We start from the raw sequence: 22,040 nt of genomic DNA on the forward strand, positions 1-22,040 counted from the left end.
ACTTTTTGCATGTGACTGTTTTATATCAATATGTGCAATTTTTGTTTTTTATATCGTGTTATAAGTTCTTAATTTTATCGCCGATCCCATATTTATAAGCAAAAAAGTTAAATATATAAGCATTCATATAATTTTTCAAATATCACAATTGAGATATACTTATTTGCAAGTGAAATCAAAGTTCGAGATTATGAGAATCCGAAATCCGCAAGTCAGGAGATAAAGTTTCTCCGACTTTAATCAGAGTGTTTTGTTGCCAGTCACTGGTGGTCTCCAAAGCTCCAGTAATCATCAAACAAGAAGAAGAAGACAGTCACTGGTGAACTGTTACCTGAAAGATAAATAATACCCAACCGTGCTCTTCTGCTGTGGCCTGTGGAAATCAGTGTAGGTCCAACTGCTACTATGGTAAGTATTACTTCATTTTTTTCAATGACTGCCATGTACCTCAGTACCTGAGAGACTAGCAACTAAATTAATATATGTTATAGTTTAGTAATTTCACTTTGCTGAAAATGGGTGTGCATTCACTGATTCAGCATTGTGTATGCGTAATGTGGGTGACTAAGTTGGCCTAAAAAATATCCACTTTGAACTTCCTGATATAGGCTATGACTAGAACTTTCCTTATCCAGAATATTGGCATAATTTTTCCAAAATAGAAAGTAAAAACCTAATTTACAGGTGACTTTTTAAAATCTTCAACTTATATTCTCATGTTAACATGAGAAACTGTATTGAAAAACCTACCCTACCTAGGTATGTGCACAAAGTACGCTCGAACGTAAACAATGCTGGCAAAATGGCGGACAGTCACTTTCCGCATTGGCGCATGTAAGGTATTTTATTTTGAAAGTCCGGCCAAAATGTTAGCTTAATCTGATTGACTTTTGTTTGGAAACGAACTAAAAAAACTTGAACTATGACATCATTTTTTTTCAAGAAATGTCTATCAAGTACCTGCTTAGCTGGGATGTGCAAGAGGTAACATTTGGGCGAGAAGTAAACATGGATATCGTATTTTGAAATTAATGAAAGATAATTTGAAATCAAGATGATAGTTTTTAGAGCATGCTCTCAAAATTTCAGAGCTTTGCAGCCATTCGGACAGTTTTTCTACCATGTCCTGTCGGGCTGTTTACGTTCAGTTCAGTCGTGAGTCAGTGAGGTATGCTGGTCCTGAAGTACTGCCGAGACTGAGACATGAGCTCGAGTATGAATATCTTCAAAAACAGACTAGACGAAGCTATGCAGGAGTATATGTTCAGTCTTAAAATACCTAGCAAATTACGGAGCAGGCAATAAGTCCAGCAGCTATCTCAATCAAAGTGGCAAACCAGAGCTTTTTTTGGAATCAGTTCATTTTTAATTTTCCCTAAACTCAAGATTTAAACCAATTTCTTAAGTATGTAAGTACTTATATCATTAGTCTGCTTATATCGCAAGTTCACAAGGAATTTAAAAGCAAAGAAAACGCCAAGAAAATTCACCATATCGATATTGAAAACGTTTCAAAGTCCAGCTCCATCATCAGTTCGACTAAACTACAAATGAATAAAATCTCTTTAAAAGTCAAAATCCAAAGACAGACATAAAACCTAAACAAGACCTAACATTATATCGAAATAAACAGGACTAGTTATGAACAACATAGTTTAGTCGAACTGATGATGGAGCTGGACTCCGAAACGTTTTCAATATCGATATGGTGAATTTTCTTGGCGTTTTCTTTGCTTTTAAATTCCTTCTTAAGTATGATAATGCTGGTATCCATGATACTTTACTGGTCTACTTATAGGACTCAAAAATGAACTTGAGGGAGAGTCTAAAAAACTCTCTGCTTTGTCACTATGATCTCAATCAATCGTCAGTTATGGAAAGATCGGGTTCCAAAGGCCGGATCCCTTGTGAATCAAGTCACGAAAAGTTCAAGAATTGGCAACAGGCCATGGGCCTATGTCTTCAACGCCGACACTTCTATTCTATTCTATGAGATGAGACATGAGACAAGACATGAGAGAGTACATGAGACAAGATATGAGACGAGATGTGAGATGAGACGCGAGACAAGACATGAGACGAGGAGATGAGACACGAGCCAAGACATATGAGATTGGACATGATACGAGATGTGAGATGAGACGTGAGACAAGACATGAGACAAGGCATGAGATGAGGAGACAAGCATGAGACGAGACGTGAGATTGGACATGAGATGAGGAAATGAGACACAAGACAAGGCATGAGATGAGGCACAAGACGAGATGAGATGAGACAATGCACAAGACGAGATGAGACGAGACACGAGACGAGATGTGACGAGGCACGAGACAAGATGAGACGAGGCACGAAATGAGACACAAGACGAGATGAGACAAGGCACGAGACGAGATGAGACAAGGCACGAGATGAGATGAGACGAGGCATGAGATGAGATGAGACGAGGCATGAGACGAGATGAGATGAGACGAGATGAGATGAGGCACGAGATGAGACGAGACAAGATGAGACAAGGCACGAGACGAGATGAGATGAGGCATGAGACAAGATGAGATGAGGCACGAGACGAGATGAGATAAGGCATGAGACGAGATGAGACAAGGCACGACTCGCACGAGACGAGATGAGGCATGAGACAAGATGAGACAAGGCACGAGATGAGATGAGATGAGGCATGAGACAAGATGAGACGAGGCACAAGACGAGATGAGATGAGGCACAAGACGAGATGAGATGAGGCACGAGACGAGATGAGACAAGGCACAAGACGAGATGTGACGAGGCATGAGACAAGATGAGACAAGGCACAAGATGAGATGTGACATGATGATGATCAGTAGTTAATATTATTATTAATATCAATATTCACTAATATTTATTATAATTAGTTAAGAATTAAATTTAATATTAATAAAACTTATTATTATTACTAGTAAATTTTATTTGTGTATTCTATTTAATTTCATATTTTTAAGCTCAATTATGGTGCCAAGACCATGAAACTGAAATTTATTCCTTCCAATTCTGCCTTTAAGTAAAGTTATAGCATTCATATCTAGCAGTTGCACCCATTTCCCCCACCCACCTGGCCACCTGCAGTCAAAGTCTCAACCAAAATGTTTTATTCTAGTTAGAATAGATAGCCTACAACATGAGCTTTCCAATGGTACTAAAAACTTTGAAACTGGCTCATAGGAAACCTACAAATGATAGTTTTTCCAAAAAAAAGTGACAGAAGTTGGTCCATTTTTGGGGTGAAATTGAAAAAAGGAAAAATTCATATCTTTTTCATTTTTTGACCTACTTCACTCATACTTATATGATATTTTTCTAAATTTTTTTCTCTTTTCAGTGGTGTAATTTTCATTACGATCAAAGGAAAAAATTTTTTGTGCACATACCTACCATACCATGTTACACCACCTTCCACTGCAGTGAAAATTGATAAACTGATTGCATTAGAAACTGCTACACTTCTGAAATCGCGCGTGGTTTGACATCCAATCCCGTGTTGGCAACGCCTCAACAACTTAACTAGTCATTTATCTGTAGGCTAGCGGACAAGTTTTTGCAATGAATACGTTCTAAAATAAAAATAAAATACTTAAAAAAACTTTTTAAAAAACCACGTTTTTCTTGTGGACTAAAAAGTAGAAAAAAAAATTGTGGCTCGCTCCAAAAAACGTGTGTCGGGCAGATTTATGATTAAAGCAAAAAGCACACAACACACGAATTTTGGAAATTTGATGGTGCCCGACCCACGTTTTTTGGGGCGAGCCACAATTTATTTTCTACTTTTTAGTCCACAAGAAAAACGTGTTTTTTAAAAAAGTTTTTTTAAGTATTTTATTTTCTCCTTTTTAGTCCGTTGCCACACATGAAAAACGTTGTTGCGAGCCAATTTACTTGCCCTGACGTATGTATCGATGATACGCAGCATAAGCGCCTGCTGGTCTATAACGTCAGCGCCCGCACGTCACACTATATATATAATATTTATATATACTTTACTCAATTAAGCTAATTTAGGTCTCTAATTGCTAGTTTTTATGATTGTATCTGAAATTGTTAGGTGAAAATAGCCTGCATGCTGAATTTCAGATCTCTAAAGCAATCAGAAGTGGGCTAACTTTTGTTGTCAATGTTAACAACAAACAAACAAACGTGAAGCTAAGCTAAGAAAAACGTGTTAAAAAACACATCCACACTTGCAAAAAATTCTCATGATTGGACAATACCAAAAAAGTATTTGATATCACACAAAATTATGAGATAAACTGCCGTTTTTTCACTGCATACATTCACATCGAGCATTCTATGTTTACGTATGAGAAGATGGTGTCACACGTGCTTTTGTTTTGGTTGCGTCTAGTATGATTTCACAATAAATAGATTTGATTCACATTCCATTCTGAGATTTAAATGATTGAAACTTTTTTAAATTATAAAAACCCATTTATGCGTTCCAGATTTGAATTTTTTTAATTTTTTGCCCTATTATGTTGAATTTATCTTATTAAATTCACTTTTAATTCCGAATGATTTTGTCTGCCATCCCGAGTTTTCGAACGTTTTGTGTCTTTTAGAAATTGTACGTTATTTAAAATGGGAAACTATTTCATTATATAAAACATAGAGCATGTACCATAGTGCATTAATAATACAATTTAATTCAATAAAAATTAATTTTTAATTTAAAAAATATAATCAGATTTTTAATTCAACATTTTTCTAATAGAATTTAATTCTACAGCATGCACCATCTAGTGTATTAAATAATAAAATTTGATTTAGTAAAATTTAATTTTAATTAATTTTTAAATTTAATTCTACAGCTTCAACTGGTAAAAATGAGCATCATAGGAATGAAAGTAAAACTGTCATTCATAAATCACAAATTGAATGACATTGGATGGATTTGATAGGTATTTTATTGATCCTGTTTGTATAGGTATAAGAACAGAAATGATGCTTCTATTTCAGAATGATAATGAAAATGTTCCTACTATTTCAGAAACTTTTCTTGAATACACGTGAGATCGTCATTTGTCATTCGTGAGGAGCTGCAAGAAAAAAAAGCACTGTTTTTGATGTAAAAAAATGTTTTTCAATTAAAAGAAATGCAATACTTGATTTTTGGAAATACGATGCTAAAATTAACGATCGGTATTAGAATTCAATAGACGTTACGATTTCAGAATTATCTTCAAAAAGTTTGTTTTCGTTCATTTGATCAGAAGTTTTTGTTCGTTAGATCAGAAGTTTTCGTTCGTTTGATCAGAAGTTTTCGTTCGTTTGATCAAAAGGTTTTGTTTGTTTGATCAGAAATTTTTGTCCGTTTGATCAGAAACAGAAAAAGTTTTCGTTCGTTTGATCAGAAACAACATAATTATTCATTCTCTTGCACTGAGTATACGAATGATTAATTGGACTCCATTACTACTACCAGGAAAGCTTGATATAAGCTTTATGTCCATTCGATAAATGGAGTTTATTTAGGCTCTACTGACCATAATAGCCTAATAGGTAGAACGATGCTACATATTTGAGGCCATCCAATGATCGGTTGACGGCTATGACTCTTGATACCACTGTACAAATATTGTGGTAGACACATCATATAGATGTTTCAATGCAAAGATTCTTATTTAAAGGATAATAAATCAATTCGTAATTGTTTACTCCCACCTATAGATATAAATGAACCTCATTCAATATATTTTAAATGCTTTTCATGAATTTGCATTAAAATATTTATTTTGAAATCAACCATGTCAGAGTAATGAAATAATTTGTTCACGTTTTAGGCTTCCAAAAATATTTCAAACCTCTATCAGAAATATCATAATCAATCATTCTCTTGCATTGAGCATATGAACGTTATGCATCGTGCTGCCGCTGCCACGATCGTCATTCGTTTCTGTCATTTGCATGCCGGGGGCCTGCCTTCGTTGTTCTATGTTGTCTCGCTCCCATGAATTGCATGTTTAGTGTGTGCATCATGTAGCTAATTACGTTATGAAGTTTAGTTCTTTGCTGTCATATTAAGAGACAAATCTTTAACAAACTAGTACTTTTTATAATTTTAATTGTTGAGTGAAAGCTGCAGACATGCAACATTTTCAAGTGATTACTTTATAGAAACTTTGCATACCTTTACCTATACGTGTTTAAGCCTATAAGAAGTTTATTTTTTGACTCAAATTATGTTGTATCGAAAAACTGGTCTAGGTGTATCGAGAATAATATATGAACTGTAAATTTTAGAATTCTATTCTGCTTCAACAAAAGCCTAAAACTAAGTGGGCCTATTTGACCAAAGCTACCCAAAGTGGGATGTTAGGAAGAATCCACCCATGAATTAGACAAAATGCCCATGAATCTGGGTAATTTTATACATTTCTATCATCTATGGCCTATCTCCATTATTTTCATTACAAAATACAAAAAAATATCCCATTTCATCTGCAATGTTGGGAAACTTTGCCCAATACCTATTTCAAATTAACTTGCCAGGGTGCAGAAAGTTACTGAATGTCTGAAGATCATTGGTGTCTGGTGATGCCTCAGTGCTCAGTGGCAAAAGTTATGCCTTCAGAAGATCTTGCTGAAACATTTGGTTTGAAATTATTGCATTTTTGATGTTCAATTTATTCAAAAATCTTTGGCAACATTAAATGCAGAACATGAAGAACTATTTACTAATATACTTTAATATATAATATATTAAATTTAATTTAATATATCTTTATCTATTTATATTTACTAATATACCTCTTTCTGAAACCATTGATATTTGTCTCAATTCATTGTTTAAAGATGTCAATGACCTTGTCATGGGTTTTAAACACAATTTTTTCAAATCTCTCCTTGAATTATCTGTGCTAAGCTCAATTTTTGTATTTGCTGGCAAGTTTTCCAGACAAATCGACAGTTTGGGCATAGGACTTCCACTTGGCCCTACCTTTGCCAATATATTCATGTGTTTTCATGAGGCTACATGGTTGGCCAATTGCCCTCTTGATTTTAAGCCAATTTTTTATAACTGATATGTTGATGATTTTCACTTTTTACAAAGTAAAACACAACTTTACTACAACTTTTTTGATTTTTAAGCACCCCTCTCATGTGGGCCTTTTCTTTGACTATCTTAATCTCCAACATAACTCTATCAAATTCACCATGTAGCTGGAATCAGACAATAGCTTGTCTTTCCTTGATTGCAAAATTACCAAATCTAATGGCCGTTTCCAAACTTCTGTTTTTAGAAAATCAACATTTACCGGCTTAAGCACCAGCATTTTTAGCTTTTGCTCCTTTCGTTTGAAGTTAAATGGGGTCCAAACATTGATAAACCACGGCTTTTGCATTTGTTCTACTTTCCTAGCCATGCACTTGGAATTTGAATTGTTGCGCAATATCTTTTCACAAAATGGCTTTCCATCACACCTGGTGTTCACCCAAACTAAAAAGTTTATGTCCAAGCAATATACTGCAGTCGTTCCCAAGTGTGACAATAGCAAAGTTGTTTACTGTTCTTTTCCCTACTTTGGACCCACATCTGAGACTATGTCAAAGGAATTAAAAGTTTTATTTGCTAAATATCTTCCGGATGTAAATCTTCATCTTCATGTGTTGCTGGTTAACAATTTTAGAATCAGCTCGTTTTTCAGGTATAAGGATACCCTACCTGTTCTTATGCGATCATCACTAATTTACAGATATAGTTGTGTGCAGTGCGCATAGGCAAACGTTGGTATGATGGCATGTAATTTCTATACTAGGCTGGCTGAGCATAAGGGCAGGAGTTATAGAACGGGGAACCTACTTTCACATCCACCTTATTCTGCTATATGTGTTCATGCCAAGCAGTGCAACACTGATAGTGATTTCAAAATTCTAGCTTCTGCATCTGGTGTTAGTGATCGACGAATTTTGGAATCCCTGTATATATTCAAACAGAAGCCTAGTCTGAATGCTGCTTTTAGCTCCTTTCCTCTTGAAATAGTAAATAGATAGGCTATTTACTAGCATTATTTTCATGTCTTATTTATTTATTTTCCATTTAGAAACCCGACAGTGCATTTTACTTTACTAATTGATTTATTTGTGTTTCTCGGACTGAATTTTTTCTGAACAGAATTTTGTGTTATGAACTGACGATGGAGCTGGACTCCAAAATGTTTTCTCTTATAAAGATATGGTGAATTTTTGTGGTATTTTCTTTGCTTTTAAATTCCTAGTTAACTTGTAGGCATTTTCATTGACCCAAACTTTTATAATTTATGAATCTAGCAGTTATTTTCCTCTCTAAATTACAGTACCAACACCATTGATTGATACCTACTAAAAGAAGAAGAAAGACTTGCTTTTTGTATGGCCATGTGCATTTGTACAATATTTTTTCTTATTTGTAGTAAAAACTCTCAGCCACATTTTTACTGGTGCACAACTTCTTATTTAGATCCCATATCTATTTAATGTGACTAAGAAATTCAGAATAGCCTCATATCGCAGAAATGAAAGTGGATGTTTTTAGTAAAATACTAATGCTGAACTTTCTTAAGAGTATTTTTTTTAATTTTACGATTAAATTTATGATAGTTTATTTCCTAATTATTTTTGCCAGTATTTCATTTCAGCAAAGAAGTTTGCACTATTGAATTACTAAATGTGAGTGTTCTGTACAGGCACTCTGCTCCCAAAATTCTGCCCTGGCTGTTTCTAGCCAAGAGTTTGACTATGGCTCAACCAATGGTCCGAGCGTAGGGGCTGACAGTTTGATGCTGAGAGCTCCTATGACAACTAGAAAAATGCATCCTGTTGAATCTTCTGAACGCACTTATCAGGAGAGACAAGAAAAACTCGAGCTCCAAATGGCAACTCGTACTTTTGGTCTTGGATTTGCAATGCATCGACGACATGAGAGAGCTGCAGTAAGTTATTTTATACAAGTTTTTTTTAATTGGATAAATCCTAATGTAGTTTACCCCTATAGTGCATAATAATTGCCATGTATGATACCAAGTTATTTTTGTTCAAACATCTGTTTTTTTTGTGCAAATATCCATCAATTTGTTTGGTTAGAATATGTGAAAATGTACTTGTATCAGCTTCATTGCATTTGACCCAATGTGAAGATTTGGTACTACTATGATCTTTTATGTATTCGAAAGTTTCAAAATTTGAACTGCACAGGCCGGCTTCGCGGGCATTGGTCACTTGAACGGCGTGCTGCCGCGCTCGAACGCCATGCACGACGCTCTCACAGCACGCGACGTCGAGATCGACTTCTCAGACACCCTCGCCCTGGACGTGTTCTCTCAAAGGTCCCCTCACGAGCTCATGGAACGAGCGCTTACGGGAAAATTCTAATGCATTAGAATTTCATTATTAATATAGCTTACCACAAGGATTCAATAAAATTCCAACATCGTGTTCAGTTTTACTTTAATAAAATATAAACTTTAGTGTCAATGGAACCTCTGCCAGTCAGTCGTGGAAGCAATTCACTGTAGATAATTTCAAGAACTATAACGATTGGCTTCACAAAAAAAAATACTTTACGATTCCAACTGTGTTGTACGGCTAAAGCCTACATTTAACACTCAACGTGAATCGTCAAATGATGTGTAACTAAGAGAGCCTCATATATACTTAACCACATGACAACACATCACTGCTGTAATGAAAGCGAAGACTGTTCAACATGTCGCCTATTATACATTATTTTTAATCATAGCAGACTAAAATCTAATACCTTGTTCAAGAGTTCGCCGGGACTGTGTCAATCATGCATGCAGTTCCGCATTGTTTTCATAATTTTACAACTTGTCCCATACACCTAACGGTTTTGTTGCAGAAGTTTCACTTCACAACTTACTTGAAATCATGCAGCGAAATCAGTTCATTACAAACAATTTTAAACTATATATATTTTGCTGCAGAGTATTCATGTAATTTTAACAATTTTATCATCAACACCTTGGTGGCACTAAATCAAATTCACTTAGTGAAGTGAATCCGCTGTAGTCTGGCTTCAGTAGTTCCCTCTATTGCAAGACCAACCCATTCATGTCCAAGCTGAGTGACGCCATGACACAAGCCTCTTAACACAACCATGCATCCCACACTCTCGTTTACTCTTTATAAGATAATCCAATAGTAACACTAATCAACGCCTAAGAATACCATAAATCAACAACTAGCTACTGATTATCGTCAACGTAAATGTGTATATCCCTTAAATAAAACAAGTGCGGATTTCATACGAACACTTATGACACTACACAGGACGACGATGGTATAAAAGTGAAATTTCAATTAGCAACTAATTTTCGTCCTAATTAAAGATTTCGCTTTAAATATTTTTAATTCAGTTTATAATTGGGCCACAAATTTTTTAGCAACATTAATTTACAATACAATTTTCCTATATACCATCACGATGAAAATAAGCTCTCTGTTGAAAGCTGAGCTTATAAATTTGAATTAGGGTGAAGTGGAGAAAAAAGGATGATCGCACAAACTGTAAAAAATAACTGATCAAACGGCAGTAGTAAAATAAAGCATTCAAGACGTCATAAACGACTAAATATCTATTTAAGGTTATAAATGCATCTATATGAACCCTCTTCCAGTGCCCAGACACACACTGTATTCTTAATACTATTTTTGGTGCAAGAAGCCCTCAGTTCATCCAAAATTCTACAAGAATTTATGTCAGACAACCTGCAATCTTATTGAGACATTCAACATAACTCAAAAGAAAAGCGTAAACGTGTTGTTCAACCGCTGAGTAAGATTTTTCTACATTAGAAAAAAGTTTTTTTATCGACGATACATTTTTCAGGTTGCACCCACGCTCAAGGCATGGATCAAGCCTTTAGTTTATAAATTCATTTTATAAACTCGGAAGTTTATAAATTCATTTATAAACGAATGTTGATAAATGTTTTTCAGCAACATAGAAGAAATGTACTCAGAAGATATATGTGGTGATCGATTCATCTTTTTCTGGCATCACAGCAACCTTATAATTCAGGATTAAACATAACGCCAATAATACCTTCTCAAGGTTCTAATAAATATGTGCACAGATGCTAAAAAGCAATGTCAAATCCACAACAAGAGCAATATCTATCGCCATCATAACGTAACGCTGAATAACAACGGAAAAATGGCGAGGAAACGCCATTCGAAATATTGATTCCCATAGCCGAATTTCGCAAACATGGGTTCACACAGTTAAATCCTACAAAAAATTGGTTCACATAGTCGAATTTTACAAAAATGTTTTCACATAATTGAATCTCACTAATATTGGTTCACGTATTATAATTTCACAAAGATTCTTCAAATAGTTCTCATGCTTCACACAAATGCTCCTTAGATTTTTTAACTGATTCATGATGGCAAAAGTGCACTTCTTGAAGTAACGAGTCAAAAATTAACAGCCCAAATTTAAGTACAAGTATATTGGCATCCGAAGAATATTGGTAACACTTCTGTATACATAGTTTGGCTGATGCCATAACTGGTAGAAAAATATTAGACCTGTATTTAGATCTTAGAATACTACTGAAGGAAAATTCGGAGCTGTTCATTGTTGAAGTCACGGCTACGTGGCATAAAATAAAACCCGAAAAGTAAAAAAAAAATGATTCCAAAATATTCCCCATTGAATGACAATACAGTGATGCATACAGCAGTGAACAATGTATGAGGTTGTCGTTTCTTACCACCGAACAATGTATGAGGTTGTCGTTTCTTACCACCGAACAATGTATGATGTTGTCGTTCCTTATCACCAAAGTATAATACATTTGTATAGACTCCCTGCTTAACGCTCCGTGCTTCTACCGCACGAAGAGCACTCGGAAGACGCTGAGCTGCCGCGGTCGATGACAGGTTTGCTCTTGGCATCTGGAGCGGGCGGACATCTTTCCGCATCTGTCTTTTCCTCGCTTGATTTCTTACTCTCGGTGGACTTCTTGTCTTCAGCTCCGTCACCTGACCTCAGCAGCTCAAGCAGACAGCCAACGGCACCAAAATAGCCCTGAGAACGCAGGGAGATGAGAACACAATAACGAAAATCATCAATATTGAAAAACACAACAATTTTGAAACATTCTTTCAGTAATCTAAGAACAAATTACCGTAGCATGAAGAGGATTGCCAATATAGACAACACTGTCCAACAATAATTCGGCTTAAACTAGTTTAGAACGTATCGATTTGTGTCGTAAAAAGAAGGAATATCTTGCTGCAGCACTGAGCAACACACCTCGTGTTGCAGGAAGATTGCTTTCAGTTTCCCATCGGACCAGAAGTTCATGGCGTACGCAAGTAGTTGCATTGAGATCTGATTGACACGCAGGAAGTTGCCCACAAATAATACCTGGAACAATATTAATCTTGTTTCATCTCTATTACTACACTGATGGTAATACCATGATGAGAAAAACTAATAACCTTTCAACCTAATTTACTCATTTTCATGTGATTGATGCTTCTTTGAAATCAAATATTACACTCAGTGCAAGGAACGCGAGGCTTTAAAAATTGTACAACACATCATATAACATGTTTACGACTCGAAATGCAAACGAAATAATGATTACATCATATAACTATAACATGTTTACGACTCGAAATGCAAACGAAATAAATAATGATTTAAGACTCACTTTGCCGATATTGTGGCTATTGGCGACCATCATGGCAATGGAGCCAATGTTGTTCGTGATGGTGACGAGCGTGGCGTGCGCTAAATCTGACCTCGACACCTTTCCTCGCTTCTCACTCACGTTCATGTGGCCGAAACTGAAATGATGGCCGTTACGATGCATGCAAAATGTACATTCCTTAACATGTTTCCACACTAAAGTAGACCTAGCCTTATTAAAAGTTCATCCTACATGCAGATCAAAATATGGCAAGATTTGACATAGCATTCCTTTATCCTGCTAATATTCCTAGAGCCCATTGTCAGTGGTCAACAGTTTAGACTATACGGTCAATAGTTAACATCATCGTCTCTGTTTCTAATTTAAATGGGCGGAATAATAAAATATATTCGTAAAAATAAAATTGAACAACAAGCAGGCAATCATCATAATATAAAGATAAAATTGCTTAAGTTTTCTACAACCCCTGGCAAAAATTATAGAATCGCCGGCCTCGGAGGATCTTCATTCAGTTGTTTAACTTAGTAGAAAAAAAGCAGATCACAGACATGCCACAAAACTAAAGTAATTTCAAATGGCAACTTTCTGGCTTTAAGAAACACTATAAGAAATCAAGAAAAAAAATTGTGCAGTCAGTAACGGATATTTTTTTAGACCAAGCAGAGGGAAAAAAATATGGAATCACTCAATTCTGAGGAAAAAATTATGGAATCACCCTGTAAATTTTCATCCCCAAAACTAACACCTGCATCAAATTAGATCTGCTCGTTAGTCAGCATCTACAAAGGAGTGATCATAACTTGGAGAGCTGCTGCACCAAGTGGACTGACATGAATCACGGCTCCAAAACGAGAGATGTCAATTGAAACAAAGCAGAGGATTATCAAACTCTTAAAAGAGGGAAAATCATCACGCAATGTTGCAAAAGATGTTGGTTGTTCACAGTCAGCTGTGTCTAAAATCTGGACCAAATACAAACAACATGGGAAGGTTGTTAAAGGCAAACATACTGGTAAACCAAGGAAGACATCAGAGCGTCAAGACAGAAAACTTAAAGCAATATGTCTCAATAACCGAAAATGCACAACAAAACAAATGAGGAACGAATGGGAGGAAACTGGAGTTAACGTCTGTGACCGAACTGTAAGAAACCGCCTAAAGGAAATGGGATTTACATACAGAAAGCTAAACGAAAGCCATCATTAACACCAAAAGAGAAAAAACAAGGTTACAATGGGCCAAGGAAAAGCAATCGTGGACTGTGGATGACTGGATGAAAGTCATATTCAGTGAGGAATCTCGAATCTGCATTGGGCAAAGTGATGATGCTGGAAATTTTGTTTGGTGCTGTTCCAATTAGGTTTACAAAGATGACTGCCTTAAGAGAAGATGCAAATTTCCACAGTCATTGATGATATGGGGCTGCATGTCAGGTAAAGGCACTGAGGAGATGCTGTCATTACATCTTCAATAAATGCACAAGTTTACGTTGATATTTTGGACACTTTTCTTATCCCATCAATTGAAAAGATGTTTGGGGATGATGAAATCATTTTTCAAGATGATAATGCATCTTGCCATAGAGCAAAAACTGTGAAAACATTCCTTGAAAAAAGACACAAAAGGTAAATGTCATGGCCTGCAAATAGTCCGGATCTTAATCCAATTGAAAATCTTTGGTGGAAGTTGAAGAAAATGGTCCATGACAAGGCTCCAACCTGCAAAGCTGATCTGGCAACAGCAATCAGAGAATGTTGGAGGCAGATTGATGAAGAGTACTGTTTGCCACTCATTAAGTCCATGCTTCAGAGGCTGCAAGCTGTTATAAAAGCCTGAGGTGGTGCAACAAAATACTAGTGATGTGTTGGAGCGTTTTTTTGTTTTTCATGATTCCATAATTTTTTCCTCAGAATTGAGTGATTCCATATTTTTTCCCTCTGCTTGGTCTAAAAAAAATAACCGTTACTGACTGCACAATTTTTTTTCTTGATTTCTTATAGCGTTTCTTAAAGCCAGAAAATTGCCATTTGAAATTACTTTAGTTTTGTTTCATGTCTGTGATCTGCTTTTTTCTACTAAGTTAAACAACTGAATGAACATCCTCCGAGGCCGGCGATTCCATAATTTTTGCCAGGGGTTGTAAACGTAAAGCGATTCGCGACGGCAAATATTCTGAAGAACGCTTGTAGAGAGCGTAGTTCAACATTTCAAAACCCCTTCTCACACTGCAGTTCGACTTGTGCGAGCTGCTATTGCAACGCCGGACTAAATTTTCATGTAGCTCGATAACAAAGAGTGAAATAAACCTAAAGTGAGAACATTACCATCCTCTTCTGGGCCTATACTTTCAAAAAAAGTTAAGAGATCGTAAGTCTATCAGCCAATCATTGACGGCCTTTTAAGCCAAATTCACCAATCATAGACAAGAAAATAGACCGTAAGTCCTTACGTTCACTTAGCGAGTTTTGAAAGTATGGCCCCTGAAAATATAACCACTGCAGTGAAGCAGACCTGCTGGCGACGATGTCACCGCTTAGGCCGAAGCGCGTGTAGTCGCCGCCGTAGATGTCCTTGACGAGCTTGTCCACGTTGTGGCTGTTGCCGTGAGCAGCCAGGGCTATAGCCTCTTCGAAGCTCTCGCATCCCGTCAGCAAGCAGCACAGACCTGCTCAAAATAACGTCAAAGAAAATTATTCCTCACGTAATAATTCACAAAACAATCAAAAATTTCAGAGGAAGGTATGAAAAAGTGTGACGAAATCTTTAATGGCTGACGATGCAACACGGAAGTACACTGCCTGCCTACATTGTAATTAAACTAAATTTAAGAACCTAGATTGAATAACATAGAGCTGAGACGAAGAAAAAGACATTCAAAACTAACATAAACAAAAATCCATAAAATGGAATTAATAAATATATTGCCGACCTCAGCAGACTTGGCAGCCCTCAGACAGGGTGACATCTCACCGAGGAACTCAATTCTCCCCAAACTAGAGTGATTCCGTCATGCGAATCGCGGTATTTTTGAGGTAGGAAACACCGGTGAACCACAACAACCACCAATTTGCACCGAAATGCCCGGATTTTGAAGACCGCCGACAATACCACAACACCTTACACCTAAAACCTGAGTAAGAACGAGTTGCGTTCTTTATGTAAGGCGAGCGCCGTCTCATCAAACAGCAGCCGAGGAACCATCACGCATACAAATTTAAAGGATTTTTCATCCGCATTCTGTCATCCTAAATCGAATTTTTAAAGTGGTAAAAAACACTTGCCCCTCTGACAGTCCACGGTCGCTATTTACATTCAATTTCCCACGAGCATTTATGCAAAACTTCCCATTGATATTACCACCTTATATTAATAATAGATGAAGCTTCAACACAAATGTTCAATGTAAGACGCACCTAAAAAGGTTCCACCCCCCAGGGAAGTGCCGGTCACACGGCGGTAGTTGTCGGGGCCCTCCACCGCAAGGATGCTCACTCCTGACCCGATATTCACGACCTGCGTCCAGAAGTTGTGATATAAATTCTTTAAACTAGCATACAAAAAATGACTTTGACCAAAAATTAAAAACGAAAAGATTCGCCGCCGAGAACATATGCAATAAAATTATTTAAACAAGCATACAAGAAATTATTTTGACCAAAAGGTGAATACGAAATGATTCGCCGCCGAGAACATATGCAATAACTTCTTCAAACTAACATACAAGAAATTATTTTGGCCAAAAGGTGACTACGAAATGATTCACCGCATTTGGCATAACCTCGTACGTTTTACGGACGGCAGGTTTTCACTAGGTAGTTCAAAGACATAATCAAGTCAATTAATTATTAAACACATAAGCTCTAGAGTCCATCAAAATAAAATATTTGCAATTAATCCACATACAAGTACTATACAAGTGATTTAGAGAGCTCCTCAATACTCCAAGCAATACGATATAATCTGATTTCATCAAAACCTCTAATTGTACATCAGCTGGCAGCAGCATCTGCTTATAAATCTATTATTGAGAAACTCAAGTGCATATCGACGGACGGCAAGCAATCACATTAGTGACATAATCTTAGCCTATAGCGGAGTTTTATTTATATTATAGTTATTATATAGATAAAATTTAACAAGATGCAATCACTAACAAAACCTGAGCCCATAATTGAACGTTCGTAAAAATAAAATTGAACTACAAGCAGTCAAAAAATTGAAATTAACGGTGGATAAAGCAATAGTAAATGATGATAAGCTACAAAGAGCAGCAGAGATATGCTACAAAGAGCAGCAGAGATATGCTACGAAGAGCAGCAGAGATATGCTACGAAGAGTAGCAGAGATATGCTACGAAGAGTAGCAGAGACATGCTACGGAGAGTAGCAGAGACATGCTACGGAGAGTAACAGAGACATGCTATGGAGAGTAGCAGAGATATGCAACGGAGAGTAGCAGAGATATGGGGTAGCAGAGATACGAAAGGTAGCAGAGATACGAAGGGTAGCAGAGATACGAAGGGTAGCAGAGATACGAAGGGTAGCATATCGAGTGACATGGACGCACCAGGAAGGGGTAAGGATCAGAGAAGTCGTAAGGGCACGTGGTGTAGTCGCTCTGGTCGCCGGGGTTGGCGAAGTAGTAGCACTCTGTAGGATTCTGATCCTCGACGTGTTCGATGCCGTGGATCATGCAGTCAAGTTCGTCGAATTTATGCAGCTGAAGGTTGACCACCTAAAAAATCATACAATTGTAATGGTGTTTTTACAATATTTTCTTTCAATAATGATGAATAAAGACATTAATTTGCATGAGAAACTTGTATAGTAAAATTATTTCTGTAGACTGAAATAATAAATAACAATTTTGACGATGCTAAAGATCTAGAAATTCGTTAAATAAGAGCTAAATCAACTTTTAGCAAGATAAAGAGTTACAATTAACCACGAGCCTAATATGCTGTTCCACTAGACTTATTTGCTAGAGGATGTATATCTGATGGGACCACTGCACTAGAGGATGTATATCTGATGGGACCACTGCACTAGAGGATGTATATCTGATGGGACCACTGCACTAGAGGATGTACCACTGACCCTGCGGAAGTCTTGCTCGAACTTGTACGCGCCGCCCCCCGTAGCACAGATGGTCGAGGCGAGGGTGGCCATGCCCTTGCTCTTGGCGAGCTCGAGGAACGCGGGCATCTCTGATGTGGGGAACCTGATGAAGTGTAGAGTCCCCGACCGCTTGCCCATTCGCACGTTGTCCATCTTGCAATACACATTACTTTTATCAATGGGCGTCAAATTAAAGCTTTGATAAAAGTATTTGATATATGAATTTCTACAGATTGCTTATCAGCCTAATTTAAGAAATGTAGCAAAAATCATATTCTTAGATGCATGTATCTGAGCTCGACAGATTACTAGAGATAGCATAGGATTCTACGAGTTGAGATTATGCATTACAAACTTCAGGGAAGACTAGACTAGCATTAGGTAGCCAACGAAATAATTGATCGAAAGTTGAAAACAATGGGCCCATGTTTCTCGGTCAAATAATGCAATCACATCAATTGGCGATGTATTTGCTCGTAGATTTATAAAGCGATATTAAATATATTGTGACTAGCAACTCGTAACGTCAATTATTACGTAAGGCATTAACAAAACATAACATAGTGATGTCGGCGCTGAAGTGACCTGTCGCCGATTCTTATACTTTTCGTGCCTTGTCCACGTAAGATCCAAAAACAAGTCCTTTCACCTGTAGATGCTCGTCCCTGCGCCCGGTGTCGCCATAAGCACAGTTGCTCTTGAGATATTTCCTGATGTTGGTGAGCGTCTCCTGCTCCTGGTCTGCCTCTGCAGCGCTCTGGCCGTCCGTGGGCTCGAAATACACGAGCTTGGTGAGCGTACCTCCGATGTCCATGCCGAACCACGGCATCGCTGCTCATCATACCAAGCATCAACAAATGGTAACACGTCATTGTTTCAACACCTCATTTGTGACCAAAATAAAACAAACGCGAAACGGTAAAAACATAGCGCAAAGCATACTCTTGACTAATACCGTACTGTACATGCATATCAATTATTTACAATTAATAGTAGGTGCTTAGATCTAAGACGGCCAAATACTGATATAAATAATATCAACACGTTGTGTACATAATCACCAAAGCATCTGCCAGAAATGAAGATGTACAATAAATTTCGTGCTGTTATTCACAATGACTCAACCCTGAAAGCTTGTCATCCCGTTGAGATCGTGCGTCATGCTTAGCTTGATGCAATTTGCACACAAGCACAAGTTACTAACGTTACTGCCCACCAATTTAGTCAGTTAGTGACTGACGGTCAAGGAAACCGAAGACAATTCTCCATTCAAGTTATTACATACTAGTCTTGCTTATTAAACAAGTGATAACATCAATGCAACGCAGAAAGTTTAGGCAGCAGCGACTAAATATTTGAATAAGGGCCCTGTTCAGCAAGGTCATTATTCAAAGCGCCGCCTCGCAATAAAATTCTGTTCTCGCAGGAAGTCATGTCAAGAATGCCACTAATTCAATGTAATGACAAGGCAGTTCAAGGCTCGGACAATGTCGACTTCAATTGGTGTCCTCGAATAAACAATTCTTCCCAACAATCAATGTCGTCTTCAATTCACAAACGACAGCCTTGGTGTCCTCGAATAAACAATTCTTCCCAACAATGAATAACACCGAGAATTTTTTACAATAGTCCTTCATTCGTGTCAGAAGAAATACTATTAGTTCACAAAATATAATAATACTTCAAATAATATAATAATACAAATATTTTCTGCAAACAGGAAATACTATTAGTTCAATCTGTTGTACTGGAGTGCAAGTAGAAGTGAGTGGAGTAAGCGGGAGATTAGAGCGAGTAGACACTACACAATAAGACATACCAGGAGGTCCAAAGGATGTAAATTTTGAAGCATTCCTGGTTTTTATCGACGATTTCATTGTTAGCGATTTAAAAAATGATATTACAAATCTGTTTCTAGGCGAGCGCATCGCATGAACACTCTGCATGAAATTTATTATTAAGTAAAACAACGAACTTATTAGTGAATTCAGATGCATAGAAAGAGTATGATAATACAAGTAAATCATAGCAAAGAAAGCCCACACAAAATCGCCTAAAGAATCGAAAACTGAACACTGAAATAAATGAAAATGATAAAACAGCACACATATTTCATAGTTAAAAGAGATGAGATGGAATATCAGAGGAGTTCATGAAAGATAAGCTGCGTGCTGGAGGAAGTTACGCAAGCCAAAACTGCGAGCGCTGAACAGAACATTAAAACAAATAAAAATTATCAAAAAAGTACACATATTTCATAGTTAAAAGAAGAGTTAAAAGAGATGAGACGAAATATCAGAGAGGCGTTCATGAAAGTAAGCTCACTCACGCGGTGTAGAGCAGTCCAAGAGACCTCCTGCTGCAGTAGCTCCTGCAGCACCTGCAGCAGGAGGAGGCTGGAGGAGAGCAGCACGAAAAAGAGGGAGGAGAGCAGCACGAAAAAGAGGGAGGAGAGCAGCACGAAAAAGAGGGAGGAGAGCAGCACGAAAAAGGAGGAGAGCAGCACGACGAAAAAGAGGGAGGAGAGCAGCACGACGAAAAAGAGGGAGGAGAGCAGCACGAAAAAGAGGGAGGAGAGCAGCACGACGGAAAAGAGGGAGGAGAGCAGCACGAAAAAGAGGGAGGAGAGCAGCACGACGGAAAAGAGGGAGGAGAGCAGCACAACGAAAAAGAGGGAGGAGAGCAGCACGACGGAAAAGAGGGAGAGCAGCACGACGGAAAAGAGGGAAGAGAGCAGTGCAAGAAAGAGTAAGGAAGAGAACAGAGAGAGAAGCATGCAGGAAAGCAGCGGGTGATTAAAGCCTGGTGAAAGGAATACAAGAAAGATAAAAGTGCGGTATATGATAGAAGCTGGAAGAACGCAACACATGAAACTTGGAAAATCACGGCAGAGAACGAAGAGTTGCACATTAATAGAGATGGCTGAGGAATCATGGCAAAATGAAGAGAAATGAATAATGCAACAGAAGCAAAGATGGAGGAAAGGCAACATATCAATAGTGCAATAGTTGTATACACAACAGTCGTATAAGGAAGTAAAGTCAAACAAGAAGTTGAAGAAATCATATACGGTATGCAGCAACAGCCTTACCCCAATGAAAATTTACAGACGTGGCAGCTTCTGATTTGGAGTATCAGAAGCTGGGGCGAATCTAAATTTTGTTAGGGATGATGAGCATGAGAGAATTAGGGAATATGATTAGCATTTATTAATTAAATTAAGCAACTCTTACCTGGACCAGCGCTCTCAGCCTCTCCATTCAAGGGCGCCACAGAGAAGCCATTTGTTAGCGTAGAGGTCGCGCCGACGTCTGGTGGACCAACGGTGCCATTAGAAGTTCCTGTCACATACACAACGTCGTGATTGACATTCTAATGATCGTTGTCATTCCATTAAGAAGGGCAGTGTTATTCATAATATTGTACGCCCCCGCCGTGATTAACATTCTAATGATCGTTGTCATTTACAAGAGATTACAAGGGTTTACTAGCGTTTAGAAGGGTTTAATAGCGTTCACAAGCGTTTACAAGAATTTACAAGGGTATACAAGCGTTTACTGGCGTTTAGAAGCGTTAGAAACCAACTTACCGGCCGTCATCTTGTCGCGAGTGCCGGCATCGTTTGTGTGCCGCTGGTCCGACTCAGCCGCTGCTCCATCTCCATCTTCAGAGGCTCTCAGCAGAGAAGATGCATCTCCTACAGGCATAATATGCCAGCACTGCGTCTGCCGCACGCTATTCAATTGCTGCACGAAACTTCCTGCTAACTGACGCTCAAAGTCAATAACCTCACTGCTGCACATCAACAACCTTATAGTTAAACATAAAGCAGGCGATGGCTCCAAGTTCTGGTACAATTACTTCTATTATGAACACAAGGTATTGATTAAATTGAATACAAAAATAAAATTAAATAATGCTCATACCTATGTTGAAAATATGAGGCACCCTTGGAATAAAATCTTTCTTTTCTCGTCAAGTTGATTGAGAAAAATAAATAATCAGTAAACTCGCATTATTGATGCGAACAAAACAATAAACATTGCGTTGAGTGTTGGACTATTTTGAACTTCTGTCCATAACGTCAAATGCATTTCAATATCTGCATGCAATGAAATACCTAGAAAACTGTTAACACTTTTATGGAGAAACTAATCTTTGAGCCATAATCTCCAGTATAAAAGCATAATGAACCAATTGCAAGCGTTTATATAGCGTTATTATATTTTATATA

The 22,040-nt window shown here is 37.5% G+C and overlaps 2 protein-coding genes across 3 annotated transcripts; one reads left to right on the forward strand and one right to left on the reverse strand.

The window, feature by feature from the left end:
• The first annotated feature begins 272 nt into the window (after positions 1-272).
• On the forward strand, positions 273-9,436 carry LOC108670779. The gene is made up of 3 exons (XM_018158273.2): positions 273-408; positions 8,691-8,936; positions 9,199-9,436. Exons 1-3 carry the CDS (start codon positions 406-408, stop codon positions 9,373-9,375), a joined length of 426 nt encoding a protein of 141 aa, XP_018013762.1. The 5' UTR covers positions 273-405; the 3' UTR covers positions 9,376-9,436.
• LOC108670778 (pantothenate kinase 3-like) lies at positions 9,434-21,662 on the reverse strand. 2 transcript variants are annotated; one of them, XM_047884191.1, is made up of 11 exons: positions 21,396-21,662; positions 21,040-21,147; positions 20,136-20,186; positions 18,456-18,637; positions 17,786-17,959; positions 17,256-17,423; positions 16,103-16,202; positions 15,201-15,354; positions 12,690-12,825; positions 12,287-12,400; positions 9,434-12,058 (listed from the first exon to the last, which is right to left on the reverse strand). In XM_047884191.1, exons 1-11 carry the CDS (start codon positions 21,607-21,609, stop codon positions 11,843-11,845), a joined length of 1,617 nt encoding a protein of 538 aa, XP_047740147.1. In that variant the 5' UTR covers positions 21,610-21,662; the 3' UTR covers positions 9,434-11,842. The 2 variants fall into 2 exon arrangements, with proteins under 2 accessions (XP_047740147.1, XP_018013760.1); XM_018158271.2 differs by lacking the exon at positions 20,136-20,186.
• Between the last annotated feature and the right edge of the window lie 378 nt (positions 21,663-22,040).

Source organism: Hyalella azteca, unplaced genomic scaffold (assembly GCF_000764305.2).
Source record: "Hyalella azteca isolate HAZT.00-mixed unplaced genomic scaffold, Hazt_2.0.2 contig14808, whole genome shotgun sequence".
NCBI lineage: Eukaryota > Metazoa > Arthropoda > Malacostraca > Amphipoda > Hyalellidae > Hyalella > Hyalella azteca.

What these genes read in the sequence shown, in the direction of transcription:
- LOC108670779 (XM_018158273.2), top strand. An exon ending in GACGACATGAGAGAGCTGCA is followed by an intron (nt 8,937 to 9,198) that starts GTAAGTTATTTT and finishes TGAACTGCACAG; the next exon opens with GCCGGCTTCGCGGGCATTGG.
- LOC108670778 (XM_047884191.1), bottom strand. Translation starts at nt 21,609, where the DNA reads ATGTGCAGCAGTGAGGTTATTGACTTTGAGCGTCAGTTAGCAGGAAGT. An exon ending in TCGAGCAAGACTTCCGCAGG is followed by an intron (nt 17,424 to 17,785) that starts GTCAGTGGTACA and finishes ATGATTTTTTAG; the next exon opens with GTGGTCAACCTTCAGCTGCA. An exon ending in ATAGCCACAATATCGGCAAA is followed by an intron (nt 12,401 to 12,689) that starts GTGAGTCTTAAA and finishes ATATTGTTCCAG; the next exon opens with GTATTATTTGTGGGCAACTT.